The following is a 22,303-nucleotide window of genomic DNA, read 5'->3' as shown; positions in this document are numbered from 1 at the left end:
AATGTGCAGGTCACAACTTGTCCACCAAAGCGTTTTGGAGTTGTTGGACTGTGTATTTGATGAGTTTGATGAGGGAAACCAAGAAATCCCATGAGCCTCTGTAGTGTAGCTCTGAGCAGCTCGCGGCTCTGCTCCGCCGTTCTAAAAATAGCTTGCACCAACTACTCCTAAAACTATAGGGATTATGGCAATGGGCCAATCTGCCAAAATGTTGAACTATCCCTTTAACATCTTGTGAAATCGGCACGTAAGAGTTGAACACAGATAATGTTTTATTTTACTAATGGGTTCATTGCTTTTGCCCCTGAAGGCAGCAGAATTACCCCTGAAGGCAGGAGGAGTGATCCCTAAAGCAAATTCACTGAGCAACTTGGATCAAGAGAAAACCTTTAGGTAAGCCTTAAAGCTTCTCACCCTGATTACAGTAATACAGGAATAAAAATGTGTTATTATTCACTTTGATTTCCACATCATTGATCAATACGCCCAACTTCTTTTCATTTTATCCATTTTGTTGTTGTAATTGTTTTCTCCTGCTCTGCTCTCATTGTCTCCTCCATCTCTTTTTACCTACTTAACGCCCACTCCAGAGCCCCGGAGCCACAGAAGCCTCAGTCCCAGGTGGCCGACGATATCGTGCGCTCGAACCATTACGACCCCGACGAGGATGAGGACTACTACAGGAAACAGCTGTCGTACTTTGACCGACTCCAAACCGGCCCCAACAAACCACAGCCACAAGCACAAACAACCCACAACTACCCCAGGTGATGCTCGCTCACATATTCTGTCATGAAATGTTTAGATAAGTCACGAGTGTGGACAGTTTCAGTTCCCCTTAGTCGCCATTTAAACCTGTCTGTGTCAATTTGTGTGTATATTATAAGGACAAAACTTTTGATCAGGGCCAATTCTGTGGTTGCACTTATCATTATGATTTAAAAAGAGCATGGCCAATATTTCACAAGTTCTGCCAGGGTAGAAAAACTGTGTGAATCTTAAAGAGGAACTATGCAGGATTTGTAGCTTAACTATGCTACATTTTTACTTTAATTAAACAGTTGTGGAGTAATTGTGATGGTTTAATAAATGGCTTAACTTGATACGAGGGAGAATGGAGGCTCTCTGCCTTCCATATACGTGTCACTTATTGACTGAAAAACAGAGAGATGAGAGGTTAAACTACACAAATATACACATCGTAACATCGTATATGATATATAACGTCATCTACCGTTCTATTGATTGATTTCTCACCGGCTTCGTTGTAAACAAATGCACACGGCCGAGAAGAGGGTTAGCAAAACAGAGGAAAAGCGACCGGACTTACATAGTTCCTCTTTAAATCGATGTTTTTTTTTTTTTGTCTCTGACGCAGGTCGGAGTCGGTGGAGAAACCGAGTCCAGTGGAGAAAAAATACGAACCTGTTCCTCAGGTGACACCATCTCTGCCACCAGCCACACTGCCCAAACCCTCACCTGAAGGTAAAATTTATCAAAGTTTATCCAGATTTAATAATTGAACACACACACACACACACACAGAGCTCGTTGTCTGACTCTTAGTGAATCTTTCCACAGCCAAACCTGCACGTGAGGACACTGTCCAGACCAACTTCCTGCCTCACAAGAGTTATCCTGAGAAGTCTCCAGTTAATGGCACAAGCGAACAACCTCCGAAAACTGTGACGAGCACCGGGGCGCCACCAGCATCCAGCTACAACCGCTACACGCCCAAACCCTACACCACCTCTGCCAGGCCGTTCGCACGCATGTTCGACAGCCCCAAGTTCAACCACAACCTTCTGCCCAACGACAAACCGGAGACCGCTCCCAAGGTAAAACTGACTTATTAAAGGTCGAATGGAAAAAACGGTGCAAGTGGAGATTAACTGTTGAATTATAAGAGGAGCTGAATCAAAATCAGATACGTAGATTGTATCATTAATGATGCTATTAATCTGAGTTTAACCCTCCAGATTTGCTCCAAAGTCAAATTTTAAATACAGATTTAATAAGATGTTAATGTAAAAATGAGAGGAACATTTTGCAATTACTGTAAGGGTTCAATGATTTATTGATGTATGTGCCAACAGTGTGTCAGCTGTGATTATTCATGTATTTCAACTTTTTAAACATCGGAGCACATGGATTTGAGTTCACTTGTGCACAGTTTAAGTTTAACTTAAGTGGAAATTTGTCTTTTGCTTTTCCCACATGGAATTACACTGCACACAGACAACTCATACAAGTGGACAAGAAATAACAAATAACAGCAGCGATAGGTTAAAATAAGAACAAATTATAGAATAAAAACAGAAAACCTACTTAAAATCAGGTGCAGTCATTTGCATTGTATAGCACATGGAATAAAGGGTTTCTTATAAATATTCCTGCTTGTACTATGTTTATATAGTGTATATACGTCTGTATTTGTCTTACACAACAGAGCTCATAGCAGCAGGTCTGATTCATTTCTCAATTACACAACCCAGAGAGATTATTCTTGTTGTAATGTAACCTTGTTTTAAAGTTAAAAGACATGAAGAAAAAAAAAACACTTCAGTGATACATATTGTAACGATATGATGAGTTCTTGATGATGGTAATAATAATAATAGCAATAATACATATGGCAGAACAATTTAAAAACAAAGCTGAAATGAAATAAAATCAACAACTATAATATATTTTATACAAAATAGTGTCTTTTCCTTAATTAAAAGGCTTTTTTTTTCTTGTTAAAGACACTTTATGAGAATAAACAATGTTGCCTGTTTTGTTTATGTTTTCCTTGTCATTATTATCTTCAGTGCTGTGGTAGTTAAAAACATTTAGTCGCTTTATTGCTCCTATATTTATCTGTGTAACTCCGAGTGCCCTGATGTCTGTTCGCTGTTGTGTAACTCTTGTCTTGTCCTCTGTGTGTGTGTTTTACGGAGCAGGGTCGGAGCTCCAGCCCAGTGAAGCCTCAGGCTCCCGCGCAGCCCCAGAACGCCGACCACGACAGCGGTCTGGACACGTTCACACGCACCATGGACCACCGCTCCAAATACCAGCACAACAACATCAACGCCGTGCCCAAGGCCATCCCCGTGAGGTGAGTAACACACACACACACCGAGAGTCTGACCGCTGCTGCTCAGGTGAACACACCGGTGTCACAGTCGAGTCGTTGTTGTTTTGTCTCGCAGCCCCACTGCCCTGGACGATGATGAAGATGAAGACGAGGGTCACACCGTGGTGGCGACGGCTCGTGGCATCTTCAACAGTAACGGCGGCGTCCTGAGCTCCATCGAGACGGGCGTCAGCATCATAATCCCACAGGGCGCCATACCCGAGGGCGTGGAGCAGGAGATCTACTTCAAGGTCTGCAGAGACAACAGCATCCTGCCGCCGCTCGACAAGGAGAAAGGTAACTCGTCGAAGATTCAATTGAAGCCAAGGTCAAAACTGACCCGAACACCATAGATGGTAGCAGAAAACTGACACAAGACGAAGGTTAATATACAGTATGTTGGAGCCGATACCTGAAGGTAGCACTAGCAGTGATGCTAACGGGGGAGAGACACAAGCTCATGAGTTTGTCCACAGTGAACAATAAAGGTACAGAAAATACAACATCAACCCAAACTCTTAAACTAGCTAACAGGTTGCCATAGCGACTGGCAGAATTTATAGTTTGAGGAACATGTAAACATTCGAAAAATTGATTTTATTTGGATGCAAAATCAGGACGAGTGCAGGATGAGTCATCAAATATCTGAATTGTTCATATATAGAGATAAGTTAACAATTAACATGTGGATACAGGATTAAAAGCTGGAAAATATGTGTTTCATTTCATGGGGTCTTTAAAAAAGAGAAGAAAAGAAAAAAAAAAGAAGATGGAGTTTCTTTATTTACGTCTAAATTATTGGGTCTGGACAAAGTATGGAATTGGAAATCTGTCAATTGATTTTTGAACCCTGTCATCTTGTTTTGATGAACTGAGTAGGTCTGTGATGATTGACTGTCAACCACTATAGAGTCGTTAGTTACTGATGTCGCTGTCGATTTTAAGATTAGATAATGATGATGATATAAAGTCAATGTGACTTTGTGGAAACAGTCGGTCACAGTGATGAACTTGGATCAAATTATCACCTTAAAATTTCAGCTCCTCTCAGTTTCACTCAGCTCAGTGTGTTTGCTCTCCAGTCTTTTTAAATTCACTCTCACCGCTCTCATGGCGTCGTGTTCAGATATTTTCACTCGGCACTAAAACAGCAGACGGACACAGTGAGAGACCAGCTGCCAAACAAACTGAGGCTCTTAGCCGCTAAAGAGCAGGATATTCCCCTCATGAGCTACGCAGCTTAAAGAGAGTGAATAGACAAATGATCTGTAACTGTTAATAAGTTCACTACGTCATTATTATTGCAGCTTGTATTGAAATCCTATCATATTTATTTTACATTTGGTACTAGACAGCCATAAGTTTCATGTGTATGTTCTGTACGTTGGTTCCTGTACGTGTTTCTCTGGCCTTTAGAGGGATAGCTCAACATTTTGGCAAATTGGCCCATTGCCATAATCCCTATAGTCATCAGCGGAGCAGAGCCGCGAGCTGCTCACGTTACGAGACAGAGTCGTTTTCGAAGTAAATTCATGCAAAACCGCTGATGCACGTTCCTGTCGGGGGCAGTTTTTCAGCAAGCAGTCTCTGCATTATCTCTAAAACAACTCTGTCTGGTAATGTTCTGTTATTATCTCATAGCGTGGTGAATGTGCAGGTCACAACTTGTCCACCAGAGTGTTTTGGAGTTGTTGGATTGTGTATTTGATGAGTTTGATGAGGGAAACCAAGAAATCCCATGAGCCTCCGTAGCGTAGCTCTGAGCAGCTCGTGGCTCTGCTCCGCCGTTCTAAAAATAGCTTGCACCGACAATTAAAGGTAACGAACCTACTACCCAAAATGTTGAACTATCCCTTTAAAAACTGCTGTAAAGTCACATTTCTGAAAAGTGTTCAGGGTTTAATTTAATAGTGATAAAATTTTGATTAGTAATATAAAATACATTTGACAGTAACTTTATTAAAAGGCTCAAATTCTATACCTGAAATATTAAATATCTGTCATTGATACTTAATACAAGAGGTGTTAATTACATTATATTGTTACGTTGTGACTGAACCGAGCCTTTTCACATAAATCAGATTAGATATTTTACTGAAGTCTATATGTAGAGGGAAAAGGAGTTGTATGGATGTGTGTTAATGGGTGATGTGTGTGTAGTAATAGAGTTACTACATTTACCATCAGATGAAGTTAATTCAGTCGGCCCATGTGTGTTTATATACAATTGTGTTTCTGTGTTTGTGTCCACAGGAGAGACTCTGCTCAGCCCTCTGGTGATGTGTGGACCTCACGGCCTCAAGTTTTTGAAGCCTGTGGAGCTGCGCTTACCTCACTGTGCGTCAATGACCCCTGATGGTTGGTCTTTTGCTCTAAAATCCTCCGACTCCTCGTCGGGTATGCTGTGCTCTCTCTGTTCTTCCGGGGTCGTTTGGGCTGGCTGTGTGACAGTGTGAGGGTTATGGGTCACTGTTTAATGGAGATTTTACCCCTGGTTTTGGTTCTTATTTTAATTTTTTTCTCTGACATCTTTCAGACATTTTAAACCAGATCATTTATGACAAAGAACCAATCTGGGGGGAAAATCGTGTTTTTTCATATTCATGGCTTTTGGGTTGAATCATTTTCATCATTTGTACCAATTAACTCACCCACACAATCTCTCATTAGCTTCATCACTGGTTTTTCTTTATGTGGTATTTATTAGTTTCACGTGCTTAAATTGCAGTGTTTCTCTCTTGGTTTTTTCACCTCTGAGTCACCTTAACAAGTTTTCTCTTATTTCATTTAACATGCATGCACCAGACGCTTGGCTGTATAATCATTAAATTTCATCAGGTAGAATTAAAAGTGCATGCTCCTCTGCTGAAGAATGATTTTCTCACATAGCCGCCCAAATCCTGACCTGAAGAACAGCTTCTTTCATATCCTCTGGAAATTGGGACACTGTCTCAACCAATAATGCCCGTCAAAAAAAAAGAAAAGTCAGACAAAGGCATCTTTGTACCACGTCTAAATTTAGCTTCCTCCATCGCAGTGTTTCTCCTCTTCAAAGGAGCTTTCAGGTGTCAGAAAACAGGTTTACTAGTAAATTGTGTTTTTCAGACTGGCCCCAGTTTATTTGCAAAAACGAGTCTTAGTTGTGTAATTGGATCAGGGGAAGATGTATGAAAACACATTTACAGCTCTCATTGGCTGCAGGAGATGAGCGTTCAACCAAGTGTCTTAAAATAAATGTAACTCAACCACCAGCAAATTGTAATTTAAAGACGGCCACACCCAATTTATCTTCCCAACAGTTTAGTTTTGGCCTGATTGATAACGATTGCAAACAATTAAACAATTGATAGAGATGTAAAGACACAAAGTAGAGAATTGGAGAACATTTATTTGAAGCAAGTGGTGAGTTCAATGAGCGCTGCACAAATTAAGACCAAGACAAATCACTTTAGATAGTTCATTTAATCTATAACTGGGTAAACAAACTGAGATTTAAGAACCTAAGAAAAGAAAAACAGAATAAACTGACTCAGTTCGCCCTCTTCTTGATTTGATCCTTCGCTCTCCTGTCTTCAAAAACAGTGGTAATTCTGGCACTGGTCAGAATTAGCTCTTTAATTAGCCTCATTTTAAGGATGAGAGTTGCAGCGCTGAATGACACGTCCGCTCACCCCATTGTCCCGCTGAATTGTGGGAGGATTATGAGGCGGCGGCGTAATCCTCTTATTGTAAAGCGAGGCCACTCTCTCTCTCTCTCTCTCCGGCCTCCTCCCGGCTCCTTCTGTGGTTTTTCTTTTTACTTTTAATTCGCTGCCTCTTCTCTGTCTTCCTCCTCTACAACTCTTCCACTCCTCCTCTTCCTCCTCCTTCCTCCTCCTCTTCTGCTGCTTTTCTGCTTCTGTTGTTAATGTTCCTCTGTGGATCGATGTTTTAACTTAGAGCTCTGTAAATAACTGACCTCTGGTTCATGTCGAGTTTGATTTGAAAGCTGCATGAAACTAATTAAGTGTGAAACATGCACTGATATAAACCACATATATTGAATATTACAATATTATTTTAAATTTACCTGCAGAGTGTTTGACCTCTATGAACAATGTTTTAAATGAATATTTAAGAAGAAGGAGATTATAACTCTAGCAGGTTTTATTGACATTGTCAGGTCAAAGAAATCACAGAAAACCGAGTGTGACGTCTCATTTTTACAAATAAGAGCCGTTTAGTGGAGCTTTTCTGGAGCTTTCAGACATTTCTCTCTGGTCATGCTCTAAGGATACTGTCTGAAAGTGCTGCAAAACTTCCACTAAGTGAAATTTGTGCCAGAAATATATAGTACAACAACCTTCATGAAGGAACACATGTTACCATGTTTGTTGAGGATGCACTGGAATCGAAACAATTTCATGATTTAATTGATTAGTTGATTGACAATCTCGTATTTTTCAAGCAAAAACAAGGAGTTTAATAAGGCATTATAATGAATTTCTGTAATTATAGACAAAGCAATTAATGAAGTAGATAAATTGATAATAACATGAGTTGCATCTCAAGAGTAAATGAAGTGTAGTTGTTGAGAATCACTGAATATAAACCATTAATGTTTTTTTTTTAAAACTCCACAGGACACTTAAACTTCATCACTGTGGTCATAATTAGATGTGCAAATGTTTTTTTTTCCAAATTACAGATTTATTAGTCATATTTCTGAAATAATTAATGAATGCCAAGAGAAAATTTCCATTATCATCCGACAGATCGATGTGTGAGCTGTGTCGACATCTGGTCCTTTGAGGCAGCAGCTTGAAAAACGAACACGTGCTCATAACTCAGATGCATTTTTTATTTATTTATTTATTTATTCAAACTTCTAGAAACGGCTGATCATGTGTCAGACGACAGACTGAATGTGGCTCTTTATCAGTAGGTGCGTTTCCATTACCCCTTGAAATGCGCAAAACCTAAATATCGAAATTAAAAACTGGTAATGGAAACACCTACATTTCGAAAAAACTCTCAAATATCGCAAAAAAGTTTTTGCGCTCTCATGAGGTGGTTTTTGAGACGTATCGATACAAACGTGTATCGCAAAAGTGTAATGGAAACACTTTTTTCGCTTTTCTACACGTCACCGGAGTTGTGTGTGTCCACGCTGTGTTGGTTTATGTAACTTGAGGGGACAAATGAACCACATGTTTATTGTCATGCATTGCTGACCTGGGCATTGTTTCTCAATAAATTAGAAAAACCTTTCCTATCATTCCCCTTTCCCGTGCATGGTTGAAGGAGACTGGCTCGCATCCACGCTCCCACTCCCTCCTGCGCCGACATGTCACCTTAAAGCAGATATCAGGGGCACGGCCGTTTCGGCTAATGCTGTGTTCAAGGCAGGCTTTTGAAACCGTAAGTTACAGCTTCAAGTCACAACTACGACTTGGTAGCGTTCCAGGTAACCCGTAGCTCGTGTTTTTACCGTCCTGTTGTCTGTGAAAGTTCCCTATAACGGCCACTCGTAACTTCCGACCCGTGAACTCGTACCAGATCGAACTGGTATGACTTCACAGGAAGGAAAAACACAAAGTACGAGTTTCCTTGAACGCACCATGAGTTAGCAGCCCCCGCCCTTGTCAGGCATCAATTGGTCCTCGTGCTACGTCACCACATTCACGCGCATCCCTTGGCTGCACACACAGCCCTTCATGCCGTTCTCTCCCCTCATTGGATAACACTTGTATCCCACAAGGAAAATTTTCTCCTCGGGTTACAGCAGAGCAGAGTGACGGAGAGACTCGTGTTTAGGCTGAAATACTTCATGTAAGTGATTGCTGACGGAAAATAGGACTATTTAGGACTTATATTAACAAAAACATTCCACTGATATCTGCTTTAAGTCACATAAACCAGTACGGGTGTGTGGACACACAACCACCTATATTGTTGTCAGCGCCTCATCACCGCCGGTGTTTAAAAGGCTCCGTTCTTTCTGCAGTCAAGTTAAAGTGCACATCCGCCGTGTTGGTAAACAAATAGTCCCTCTCTATATCAACGGAGGCCGTGCTTGATCAGCTTGGGTTGGAGGTGGTGTGAGTGCGGGCCAACGGGGGAGAGGGGAGGGGGCATTAGAGCTTCAGCACGGTACAACTGTCCCGTGTGAGTGCGTCCTTATTTGTGGCCGCTGCAGCGCCACACGGGCTTTGCCTTTCAGCAATCAAGCGCTGTTTTTGTCTTTGTTAAAAACAATAACAGCAACAGCTGTAGGCAGCTGAGCCGCTGTGCCGTCACCATAGAAACGCAAGACGCATTACGGCTCATTCGCAAAATACCTTTCAATGGAAACACCCGCAAATAGCAATTGCACTTTTTCGAAGTTTCAGAAATATCGCTTTTATTTTGCGAAAATCTGTAATGGAAACGCAGCTAGTGTCGGCGATATAAACTCTCTCTCTAACAGACATCAGTCATGGAGTTACGTCTTCAACAACTAAAGGAGAAGCCAGAGTCGGAGATCTCAGATCAAATTCTGACGGTGCGACTGTTCACACGTCGCACTCCTAGAAACCAAACATTAAAGTTATCAATGACAGAAAACTGAGTAAAGTTTGAGGAGAGAACGAACACACACACACACACATAGTGAAGGTGTCAGAGCCGACACACACCACCAACGATCTTCCTGTTGGTTGGTATTTGCACTGCAGAGCTACAACCCCCCCACACATTCATCACACAGTCTGACGACAGAGCGACAGGTTGTTGAGCCCGAGTCAAAAAGGCGCTTTCAAGGAGCGAATCTGACAAGGTTGTTTTGGTCTGAACCCTGAGCTGCTGACGTCAGCAGCTCAGGTGTCGACGCTGAAACTGAGACTGAAACAGAAGCTGAAGAAACCAGAAACGATCTATGAAACAGTCCAACACAGTTTGAGCTGGACGATGTTTACGTCCTAGTTTTTAATTCGCTCCTCACACACCAGTGGCAGTGAACAACAACAATGTCCAGGGAAACTTTAAGGGATAGTTCAACATTTTGGCAAATTGGCCCATTGCCATAATCCCTATAGTTTTAGGAGTAGGTTCGTTACCTTTAATTGTCGGTGCAAGCTGTTTTTAGAACGGTGGAGCAGAGCCGTGAGCTGCTCAGAGCTACGCTACGGAGGCTAATGGGATTTCTTGGTTTCCCTCATCAAATACACAATCCAACAACTCCAAAACGCTCTGGTGGACAAGTTGTGACCTGCACATTCACCACGCTATGAGATAATAATGGGGCGTTTCGAGACATAGAGGTAAATTCATGCAAAACCGCTGATGCGCGTTCCCGTCGGGAGAGGGGGCGCAGTTTTTCAGCAAACAGTCTCTGCATTTGCCTCGAAAACAACTCCTTCGCATAATGTTCCGTTATTATCAAGGAACAAGAAATCCCATAAGCCTCCGTAGCGTAGCTCTGAGCAGCTCGCGGCTCTGCTCCGCCGTTCTAAAAATAGCTTGCACCGACAATTAAAGGTAACGAACCTACTGCTATGACTATAGGGATTATGGCAATGGGCCAATTTGCCAAAATGTTGAACTATCCTTTTAAACATATCCACACACACAACACAACACATGATGAAGTCAGTGCAACATAACATCGATCTTCAGAAGCTAAGCAGAAGAATGAGAAGATGCTCTTGTAATTATCTCCTCTTTTATCATCCACACTTCACCACAACATCAACAGTCGGCTCCGCTCCTGCTGCCACATGTCAACCGCCTTCGTCCGTCTGTCTGTCTGTCTGTCCCGCGCGTGGACGGACGGACTGATGGACCGGCGCCAGACCGGCTCCGCTCGCCTCTGATTGATTACTGGAACTTTCCTCTTGGCACAGACCTGTATGTTTATAATTGCAATTACACCGAGACCTCACAGTCACTCAGGTCTAATTTGCAGTCAACAAGAGACCAGGGACCATCAATAAAAACTGAAAAAAAATAAAAATATATATATATATATATATAGCTTTTACTAGTCTTATCCTCCTGCCGTGTTTGGACCGAAGCCAGAACTTTGCAATATCACTTAACGACAGCTTGTAGACAATGGATATAATCGAATTTGGCTTTAAAAGGAGCTCATGACTTTGTTGTACGATAGATTTTGCGGTCAAGTGAACAGTGCTTTATAAAATGGATCCTAGCTTTAGTTGTAAATGCGAATCAGCTGTTTATTATCACTCACTGACTCACTGACCCCCTCCCCCTCCCCTAATCCCTCTCTCTCTCTCTCTCTCCGTCCTCAGGTGACCCAAAGAGCTGGCAGAACAAGTCTCTGCCCGGAGACCCCAACTACCTGGTGGGAGCCAACTGTGTGTCCGTGCTCATCGACCACTTCTGAGGAACGACGAGGCAGCGAGGTGCGATGTTACTGAATGTGGAACCACGGTGGATGAACATGAAGACGATGGACACACACACACACTTACACACACACACACACACACACACACACACACACACACACACACACACACACATACACATACACACACACACACACACACATACTCATATACATACAAATGGATGCACTCCAAACACACACACACACACACACAGACATTAAGGAGTATGAAGAGGATCCAAGTCAGTGCTGTTTACTGCACCCATGGATGAAGGTGAAACTCTGATGATGATGATGTTGATGTTGATGATGATGATGATGATGATGATGATCACTACGAGCTGTTCTTTAAACTCTTTTTTCCCCCATTTTGAAGTTTTGATGTGAGATGAGAAAAAAAACACACAAAAAAACATTGATGATGCATGTCCCCATTGATGACGCCACTGAGGGTCGACGTCATATTTACTGTAACGAGATGTTTAATGTAATTTCTTACATGACTATAGACGGAAGGAGGCAGCGTACAGGCTTCAAAGATATTTATGCTATATATGCATACAGTATATATAGTAGTATAGTGAAGATTTACTAAAAAAAAAAAAAAAAAATTTACTCATGGATTCAGTCGACATCTGAAAGCAAATATGTATCCTCCACGTTGTGTTTTTTTTTTTTGTATTGTCCACGTTGAGGGAACTTTAATGAAGGTTTGAGACAGAAACCAGAGACGTGACCTTTGCAAGTGTCTGTTGAAGGAGACGGCAGAGCAAAAAAAAAAGAAGAAAAAAAGCTGGACATGAACCCAAGCAGCACACTCTTTTAGAGACGTTCTTCCTTCGCCACTTCCTTCCTTCCTTCCTTCCTTCCTTGCCTCCTTTCCTTCCTCTCTTCTTCCTTTCTCCTCCAGTATAATATCTTGTAGCGTACTTTTCTTACCGAGTACCACGTCTCTCCTTCCAGCCTGAGGGAGATCTATGCATGTTCTTTGCTCAGGTCCAGTAGCCTCTTCAGTTCCTTCCTCACATCTTTACTTCTACTACGACTACTACTCTTTCTTTCTTTCTTTCTTTCTTTCTTTCTTTCTTTCTTTCTTTCTTTCTTTCTTTCTTTCTTTCTCTTCTTTCTCTTCTCTCTCTCTGTGCACTCTTGCACTCACACACAAATAAGCAGTGATGCCTTATCTGCAGATTATTCACTTTTCATTAAGAAAAACAAAATAAGTTATGATAAATTATGGTATAATGTCATTTTGTTTTTGCCATTTCATTATATTATTTTTTTTGTGAACCCACTGTATAAATGAACTTGGGTTTAGCTCACAATAACAGTCGATAAAGGATAACAAAGGTATGCTCTTCTTTTATCTGCTATGCATTACTTAAATAAATAAAAAATAAATAAACAAGAAAAAAGAGAAAAGAAGTGGCTGTAAATAAAGCTAGCATATTGCCTTGTTTCTTTTTGTTTGTAAATGAACTTTTTGTATTGTCTTTCTTTTTTGTATAAAAAAACTTAGAGAAAACATGTTTTAAAAAGTGGAAGAAAAGTGAACGTGGTTATCTTTGTATTCTGGATTATACCCTCGAGCCTTGGAACTTATAACCTAACAATAAATACATCACACCTTTTTTCTACCAATATATTCACACTATGTTACGGTCACAAAAGGATAGGCTATTTAAGGATCAGGAAAGTACTTAAGGCCTGAAATACATTTAAAACATGTTCTTTTAAAAAACAAATTAAAAAAAGGGTGTGCTCTCAAAGTGTTCCCCCTCACTGATTTGTGATACTGGATGCTGTATTGTGTGCCCTTAAATGTATTTTTGTACTAATAGACAATATATGATGATGTATGGCACACCAGTACCATTTTATTTTTAGATATAACACGGCTTTAATTGGATATTAGCTCTTCACGTGTGGCTGACTTTTTTTCTCCTCTGCAACACAATTTTAAGTATACCACTGTATTAATAAATAAAGTCATTTTTAAAGTAAAACTGTGTGTGTGTCTTTTAAAGACAGTTTTTTCTTCATCACAAAGTGGACTATTTGGTTATTTATTATGGAAAAATATTCTTTTCATCATTGGTTAATATCTAAACTGATTAATTGTTCTGATCTATAAAACAGTGAAGATGCAGGATCAGGATTTGCCAGAACAAATTTCAAATTGCAACAGAAGAAAGAAAAAAAATCCAGAAGTAATTAATTTTCTTTGAGTCAGTGAAGTTTTTTTGTTTGTTTGTTTTGTTTTTTGTGTGAAAAGAGACTTAATTATCAGAATTACTGCTGATTAGTTCAGTCGTTTAACTGATCAATTACATGGCTGTTTGCTTTAGCTCCACTTGTGACCGTGTGTGTGTGTGTGTTTCATGGCCAATCGCAGCAGCGCAGCTCAGGTTTCGCCTCCAGGTGGCGCTGCTGAGCTCTGGATGAATCTGACACACAAGGTCAGACATACAGGAGTCCTTCAGCTGTGATTGATTTTTCAGTGTCTCTGGATAAATAATCATAAAGGTTAGGAGATGAGAAAAAGAAAAAAGCAGTTTCATTCTTAATTTAAAGTTTTGCTGCTGCACCAGTGTCTTGTTTCCTGTAGAAAACTACAGTGTTTTTTTATTCATTAGGGTTAAAGGTGTTAAAGCTGTGCAGGATGTAGGAGGTTTTTCACTGTGTGATTCATTTTAATGGGTCAATAACTAATAATTTAAAAAAGAATACTAAAGCGCGTTGGGGGGTAGCCTATATACAGTAGGTGGGATGAATTTCCCAGCATGCTTTGAGACAGTGTGCTTATGGATATAAGTTAAAGTGAATTGTGTTTTAAAGTCACCACAATCACAATCACCGGTACAAAATCATTAGTGATAGGCTATTGATCTTCATACTGATGACTTTGTTCTAGTCGCTCACACAATTTGACACCATAACTGAAGTAGGTGTGTACAGTTGGTGAAGTCCCTCAGGTATTTAATCAATATGTCCAATTATAAGTAGCATATCTCTTGTAGTCGTGCGGTGTATTGGGACACAGGAGCTTCTATATCCTTACATACCAATGTGACTGAAGTAGAAGTGGAAATTCCAGTTTATCACAAAGCTGATTGGACAAATAGCCTACACCAATCAACACTGATTAAGAGACGATGCAGCAGCCAGGTGTGTTGCGTTCAGGAGCCTCTCTCTCTACCTGTCCGGAGTCGCCAGATGAAATGAAGGACACACACAACAGGACCGGAGCTCAATGACAATGCGGTGCAGCCACACTCACGTTGGTTTATAACGAGGTAAAAAAGAAACACACAGACACACCTGGATTTAACATTTAATCTGATTCAATTAGTCTGTTTTTTTGTTTTTTTTTTCACTCTATGTGGAAAAAGCTTTAATGAGACTCGGGTAAAACCGGTCACGCTGTTTGTTCACCACTTATAAAACCTCACCGCGTCGATCGTCGCCAACATTTTGTCTTCTCGGCCTCCGTCACTTCTTCTTCTTCAGCAGCAGCAGCAGAGGGGACAAACCAGGCGCATCCCGATAGTAAAAGAGCTCAGCCCACCCCCCACCTACCCACCTACCCACCAGCAGCAGCAGCACTACACCCCCACCTCTCCTCCTCTCCTCCTCCTCCCCCTCCTCCTCTTCCCTCCTCCTTCACAGTCGTAGTAAAAACAGACTCGGCGCCATGTACACGCGCAGAGTGGCACATCTCCAATGCGCAGTGAGCGTCTCCTCTCCTGTCCGCGCTGCTCTCAGATCTGCTGCTGCTGCTGCTGCTGCTGTCGCCTGTGACTGTGAGCAGGAGCTGGAGCGGAGCTGCTGCGGAGATTTCCACGCACAAGACACATAAGGAATAATTAAAACAACAAAAAAAACTCCAGCATCGTTTCATCAACTATCAGGACGTTTTGTTTTATTATTATTATTATTTTTTTTGTATCTTTTATTTCCCACCGTGGCTGAGTAGTTGGAGGAGCCCGCAGAGGAGGCGATGACAGCGTGACAATGGTGCAGAGCTGCTGCCTGACAGCGCAGGGATGGATGGTGCGTTTTCTGCTCTTTTTTTTGTATTGTCGTTTTTTCTTTTTTTTTGCGTTTGGACTTTTGAGGAATGGGCTCCCGGTGTGAAGAAGCTGCAGCAGCGTTTGGTTCCGTTGGTTTCACCTTGAGAAGATTAACACTTTGTTGTTGCTGTTGTTGTGCGTGTGATGGTGGTGGTGGTTGTGAAGAAGAACATCTGGTGCCTACTGGTGGTCCACTACTACTTCTCCTCCTCCTCCTCCTCCTCCTCCTCTTCTCCTCCACCGCCGCAGAGCTTCTCTAATTGGAGCCGCTCGGAGCATCTTAATTGATGGAGCTCGGACACTGAGTCACACACACACATATACACACACACACATACACGCACTAACACACACACAGGCTGAGACTCAACAACACCGCCGGAGCTCCTTGTTGGATGTTACTGACCCCCCGTCTCCTCCTCCGGTGCTGCTGTATTCTTCCTCCTCTCCTCCGCCTCCTCCTCCTCTTCCTCCAGTGACAATGCCGGTGCACGCGCTGCCCCGTGGCGGCGGCGGCAGCAGTGGTCTCGCGGCCGCGGCCGTCGGGGGGGTCGGTCCGGGGTCCCTGAGCCCGGCGTCGCTGTCCCGCAGCCTGTCCCGGCTCAGGGAGTTCCGGACCCGGACCCGGATCATGCTGGCGCTGGGGGTCTCCCAGATGGTCCTGGGCAGCCTCATCCTGGCCGTGAGCTTCGCGGCGCTGGCGCTCACCACGTCGCCCCGAGTCCGACACTCCTGCCCCTTCTGGGCCGGTTTCTCTGTGAGTATACCACGAGTTTACACTACACTACACTACACTACACTACACTACACTACACTACACTACACAAACACTACACTACACTACACAAACACACAACACATGATTACACTAATAGATTATTATAGAGGCAGGGGCGGTGCGGTGCGTAATCAGCTCCATAAAACAGGAAAATGTGTTAGTTGGCGTCATAAGTTAATTAACTGAATACACATTTTATCCTATTTTATATATTTATATCACTGTTTAAGGAACATTATAAAGCCTCGTTTTCTCCTTTTTGAATGCGGCGTTTTAGTCTGAGCTGAACTGATGCTGAGCCTGATCAGTGATCAGTGTCACACACACTACACTACACTACACAACCCACTACACACACACACAAACACACTACACATGATTATACTAATAGATTATTATAGAGGTAGGGGCGGACGGTGCGTAATCAGCTCTTATTGTGACATCACAGATCCATAAAACAGGAAAATGTGTTAATTGGTGTCAGCTAATTAACTGAATACACATTTTATATATGTATATCACTGTTTAAAGAACATTATAAAGCCTCGTTTTCTCCTTTTTGAATGCTGCGTTTTAGTCTGAGCTGAACTGATGCTGAGCCTGATCAGTGATAAAACACACACACACACACACACACACACAGAGGGATGTTTTAAATGTGACTGGGTGCTCCTTCCTGCCTGTGTAGCTATACTATAGCTCTGGTATGTGTGTGTGTGTGTGTGTGTGAGAGAGAGAGTGAGTGTGTGTGTGTGAGTATAGACTCATTGAGATGTTGTTGTGTTTTTCTACATGTGAAATTTTTCATGGTGCTTTCTGTAAATATTTATGAACACACACTTCCTTGATTTCCTGCCAGAGTCTCTGAGCAGAGCCGAGCCATTAATTATAGAGGCAGCGGTGGGCCAGAGTGCAGGGGTGAGGGGAGGTCTGTGGCACAAGGGCCATCTGTGTGGTTAGTGTGTGCGTATTAGTGTGTGTGTGTGTGTGTGTGTGTGTGTGTGTGTGGGAGTGGTAGTGTGTGTGTGTGTGTGTGTATGTGTGTGTGTCAACAGGGCGAATAGTAAGTAACCAGAGCTGCAGGTCAAAGGTCAATGCACATTCTTGATCAAGACAAACTTGTGTGTGTGATGGATCATGTTTCTGCCTGTTGTTCTGCATCTTTGCCTTCTGTTATCTCACACTCACACACACACACACACACACACACACACACACACACTGCACTTTCACATTGTGTCAGTCTTGTTAACTGTTTCATGCACATGCAGGTTCCCAGCTGCTGTTTTCTCTTACATAGGCTACATTTAACAAATACAAAAAGAGGGGAATTTACTTTACAGTCATATGTGAGATGCATATAGATTTAAAGAAAAAATTAAATGATTGCACTTTAAAAACTGGGATCAATCGATTGACAGATTGATTCTTAGAGGGAGGAATTAAACAGCTTCACTGCAGATGAAGGAGATGTTAGTATAAAGCATGAAATGGAGCTCATCTTCACCTGAAAGACACAACAAAGCTCTTTGTTTTCAGGGAGATTATGAGTAAAGCTGTTTCTATAAGGATGATTTACACAAACAAAGTTGAAATTCTGCACGGATTCGACTCTACAGGTTTGTTTTTGTTAATATGATTCATGTTGGTATCAGTTGCTTGGCATTAATCCTTATCAGAGAGATGAGGATGAGGTTTAGAGAAACTGCTGCTGCTGCTGCTGCTGGTCAGGTGTTGAAAACTATAACGAGCCTCCTGGCGGCGAGAGTCATCGGCCACAGCGGCGCCAAAACCCAGATAATGTAGTTGAGACCAGATCTCCATCTGGAGGCCGTGGTGGTGGTGGTGGTGGTGGAAGCAATTTGCCCACAAGCAATCACAGTGGAAGTCTCTCTTTACACAGGGAAGAGCTTTAAACTGCTGGAAACACTGTTAAAGTTTAAAACAATCTTCACAGGATTTATAATCAAGTGTAAAAATATGTGGTTTCAGAGGGAAAGGAAGAGGGGAAATCTTGGTCACATCTTTGTTTATTTATTGGAGAGAGTCGGCTACCGAGGAGCTGATTGGATTAGAAACTGTCTTCAGTTCAATCAAGATCAAGAAGCTTTTTGTCAGAGCAAATGAGACGAATCAGCGGCGTCTCATTTTTTGGAAAAGGCCGGGACGCTGGTTGTTGCTCTGTGATTTAATCTAATGAGTATTTGTACACATTTGTGCAGCTTTTAGTCTCTGAGCAGCTCATCTCCCCCTGATTCCTCTCTGGCTCCAATCTGAGTGTGTGTAAGAGAGAGAGAGAGAGAGAGCAGTTAATGGTGCTCATGGTGCAGGGCCAGATGTGTAAAAAGCTGAACATCTGCAGTGAGTGAGTGAGTCTGACTGTGTTCATGTTCAGGTCGAAGTTGTTTGTATGTACTGAAGAACGTCTCACCAGGATTAAACTCTCTGTTTAGCTCCGAACCTGGGCGTCTTTATATTGAGCTCCCTGCTACAGCGGTGACCTCGGCTAATGAGGAAGGTGAAGACTGTGTGTGTGTGTGATTCTGAGTGTGTGTGTGTGTGTGTGTGTGTGCGCTCTGTAGGTGGCTGCGTGTGGTCACTGTTGGACATCATTAAGGATCTCTGTGTGATGACTGGAATTGTGGGATTTCATCACAGACGCAGCGAGAGAAGGCGTAATCTTTACTTCCTCCACCGAGCAATCACTGCTGAGCCTGGCTCGTCCCTCCTCTCTCTGCACACACACAGACACACAGACACACATACACACACACACACTCAGAGACCCACACACACACACACACACACACACACACTCAGAGACCCACACACACACACACACACACTCAGAAACACACACATTTATACATCCCATCTCAGTTTTGTGCAGATCAGTTGTTCTGTGTCCCTCATCCTGATTCTTCACACTCCAACATTTTTACAGCTTTGATGTTCAGCGCTCTGTGTTTGATGGCATAATATCTCACATGCACACACATACACACACATATGCACACACTTGCCTGGCCAACAGAGACTAATCCTACAAATATCTTGCTCTTCCTTGCACCCAACCCGAGCTTTGTGATCACCCTCGACTCCCCCCGTACTGTAGCTGTAGCTGTAACTCTGCAGCTTCGGCCGCAGTCACTTCGTCTTTGTGCTGCAGAGTCTGCGGCTGCATAAAGTATCCTTACATGAAGCCGCCACGGCGTTCTGTCGCCTTTTTACTCTGCCCACGTCAGGTTTTTTACCTGCTTGGCTGCGAGTTTGGCCGAGCGAGCCAAGGGGCCTGTGGAGCTGTCAGCAGCCCAGACGCAGAACAAATGACTCCTCGTAATGTCTCCGTGAATCAAGCTCGGTGCTGATCCGAGAGTCCACCAACACACAAACGGGAACAAGCCGAACAAAGATATCAAACTGCTTTCCTTTTAGACAAAAAAAATATGTGAATATATATAAACTGAGTGGAGTTAAAGCAGGCGTCATTTACAAATCCATGTTAGATTTTCTCTCTCCCTCACTAAGATGTTTCCTGTCCAGCTCTAGAGAAGGATTTATTCTCTCGTTTCCCTCCTCCGCTCTCCTGCTTGTGTTAAAAAGGGAGGAATGTTGATTTCATGTTTAAGTAGCCACCACTCCAACGATCTACAGACTCCATGTCTCAAAGAGAGAGAAAGAGAGATAGAGAGAGGGGGAGAGACGGCTTAAGATGGTTTTCTTGGTGTTTGTTGTGAAGCTGCTTTCTGCTGCATTTTCTGAACAGTCAGCAAATTCTGCACTAATCTCTCCCTCTCTCTCTTTCTCTCTCTCTCTCTCTCACTGTGTGTGTGTGTGTGTGTGTGTGTGTGTGTGTTGTAGATAGTGAATTATTTCATCCACTGTTGGGTGGGTTTTGTAGCCTACACACATTCCTGATCGCCAGCAGATGAATCCGACCAATGTTGGAGAGTTTCCATGTCGTATTCTCAGTAGTTCAAAGTTTTAATTTACATAGTAGTTTGACATTTGTTGGGTGAATTGTCCAATTTTTTAAAATCTTTGTTCATTGTTAATCTTTTGCTTCATGAAACCACCCTGTCTAATCCTTTGGCTATATTTTGTGTTTATTGTGAACAAATATTAGCATTGCTGAAACCTCAGACTTCTTCATCCTCACAGAATAGTTACCATCGGCCAGTTGTCAATGTGAGTAGAGTAGCTCACTGATATTAGCAGTAGTAGGCCTCGTCCACACAGAAACGGAGCTTGGTCTTTTTCTTGGTCGTTTTGAAAAGGTTTTCCATAAACACAGCATCGTTTCAAGAAATAGACTATCTGTGTACCCACGGATCCACTGAAAACGACTCAAAGCGCTGTAGTAGGCTACATCCTCCAGGCCTGTGTGGCGCTGTAATGCCGCTGCACATACACCACAACGGGAGAAGACAGAAAGCTTGCCCGCTGTTTTCAAACTCTTAACATTATAAGACGATTAAATGTTGACAGGGAGTCGTGTCAGTGCACGAAATGACAAATTGTTCGATGATGATTTAACAGGCGCATTTCAGCCGCAGTGTCCCTGACAGTAGTCGGCCGTTGTTACGTCTAGCGGTGTGGTTTAGCTAGAGCGGTGGGGGGTATGACATCATTTCACAAAAGATCCGTTTAGGGTGTCTACACGAAAACACTGGGGCGACATTTTTAGATTTACTCACTCTATCTGGGGCCCTTTTACAAAAGAATACAGTTTTCGCCCTTCAAAATGCTGTTTCAGTCTGGATTAAACATCGAAACAATAAAAAACTTTTACGGATTCACTGAAACCCATATCCGTGTGGAGTCGGACAGGCTATTAATTGAGGTAGGCATAATCTGTAGCATATTATCAGTGTAATCTTGTTCGCACACTGATATCATTGTTTAGCTTCCTGTCCGTGAATTGGCCTGTAGCCTCAAAGTATCACTGATGTTAGCAATGACATCTTAGCATATTCCTGTTTTTTTTGTTTTTTGTTTTTTTCTTTCTCAAAATTTAAAACTAAACTCAGGCTTTTATCACGGAGCCTCGACGTTTTGTGCCGCCTTGAGACTGCAAGCCAACAGGGATCAACAGTTCAGAATTATAAATGCTGCTGGGGGCTCTCATAAAAAATTATTTTAGTGGATGGATTATGGATTTAAGTGTAACAACAACCCTGAAAAACCCTGTTGAAGCCTTATTTTTATTTATTCTGGGACCTGTGTGAGGAATAAGAGCATAAGAGCAGTAGAGTTCTGGTAGCAAACCAAGACAAAGAGGAGGAATGTTTGATTTGATTGTTCTGTTGTTTCTGCAGCGAGGGACTGTGAATCATCATTAATTAACTGGATTATTAGGCTTAGGTATCCCGGCAACAGCTCTTAAGACACTCACACACATGCACACACACACACTAATACAGACACACAGGCCTACTGTAGAGTAGACTGATGCTGCTGCACTTGGAAACGAAGTGAAATCGTCGCCGTTTGGATTAAAAGAGACTTTGTGTGTTGTATAGTAGTGAAGTGAAGTGAAGACAGTTCTGGTTGTTGTCAGAAACACCGAGACACTTCTTAACTTAAAAAAAAAAAAAAAAAACGTGTCCCTTTGGCGTCGCTCATGAGCCGACATCAAAGCGAACACAGACTTGTGAGAGTTACATTCAATCTGTCGCCGTTCTCTGCCTTTAAAGTGAAAATCCGCTCTTCCACCCCACGATCAAGTTATTTTTAATACAATTTTTACAAGAAGATCTATGGGAAATAGTTTCCACGTCCGATGAGAGTTGTAATATTATAATTTTGTGCATGAATAGCCAACAAATATTGAGTTTTCTGTTTGAGTTTACTTTATTCCAGTGAAATAATCTGTGTCCCTTTGGTATCACTGGTGCAGAGTTTATTTCCTGCTCAGTCACTGGAACTATTTTCTTTATGATAGGGTAAAAGTTTTCACA

The 22,303-nt window shown here is 42.3% G+C and overlaps 2 protein-coding genes across 38 annotated transcripts in view; both read left to right on the top strand.

Annotated features, from left to right (window-relative positions):
• The window catches only part of tjp1a (tight junction protein 1a), a 128,705-nt gene extending 115,207 nt beyond the window's left edge, over positions 1–13,498 (top strand). For 14 of the 36 annotated variants that reach the window (XM_085759628.1, XM_085759571.1, XM_085759611.1 and 11 more), the window contains 8 exons: positions 311–393; positions 591–767; positions 1,379–1,485; positions 1,582–1,838; positions 2,946–3,100; positions 3,195–3,415; positions 5,372–5,476; positions 11,392–13,498. In XM_085759628.1, coding sequence (XP_085615754.1) covers positions 311–393; positions 591–767; positions 1,379–1,485; positions 1,582–1,838; positions 2,946–3,100; positions 3,195–3,415; positions 5,372–5,476; positions 11,392–11,486 — 1,200 coding nt within the window. In that variant the 3' untranslated portion in view covers positions 11,487–13,498. Of the gene's footprint in view, positions 1–310; positions 394–590; positions 768–1,378; positions 1,486–1,581; positions 1,839–2,945; positions 3,101–3,194; positions 3,416–5,371; positions 5,516–11,391 lie in introns of all 36 variants that reach the window. The other 22 variants (XM_085759671.1, XM_085759597.1, XM_085759662.1 and 19 more) reach the window with 2 other exon arrangements.
• A 2,548-nt stretch (positions 13,499–16,046) lies between these two features.
• Positions 16,047–22,303, top strand: part of entrep2 (endosomal transmembrane epsin interactor 2) — a 107,759-nt gene continuing 101,502 nt past the window's right edge. For both annotated transcript variants that reach the window (XM_085759336.1, XM_085759329.1), the window contains exon 1: positions 16,047–16,322. In XM_085759336.1, the coding sequence (XP_085615462.1) occupies positions 16,047–16,322 (276 nt within the window). The remainder of the gene's footprint in view (positions 16,323–22,303) is intronic.

This window comes from Trachurus japonicus, chromosome 3 (genome assembly GCF_045865225.1).
Source record: "Trachurus japonicus isolate A0001 chromosome 3, Traja_1.0".
Classification (NCBI taxonomy): Eukaryota; Metazoa; Chordata; class Actinopteri; order Carangiformes; family Carangidae; genus Trachurus; species Trachurus japonicus.
The sequence above is the reverse complement of the archived record's forward strand: the minus strand, read 5'-3'. Positions and strand labels throughout refer to the sequence as shown.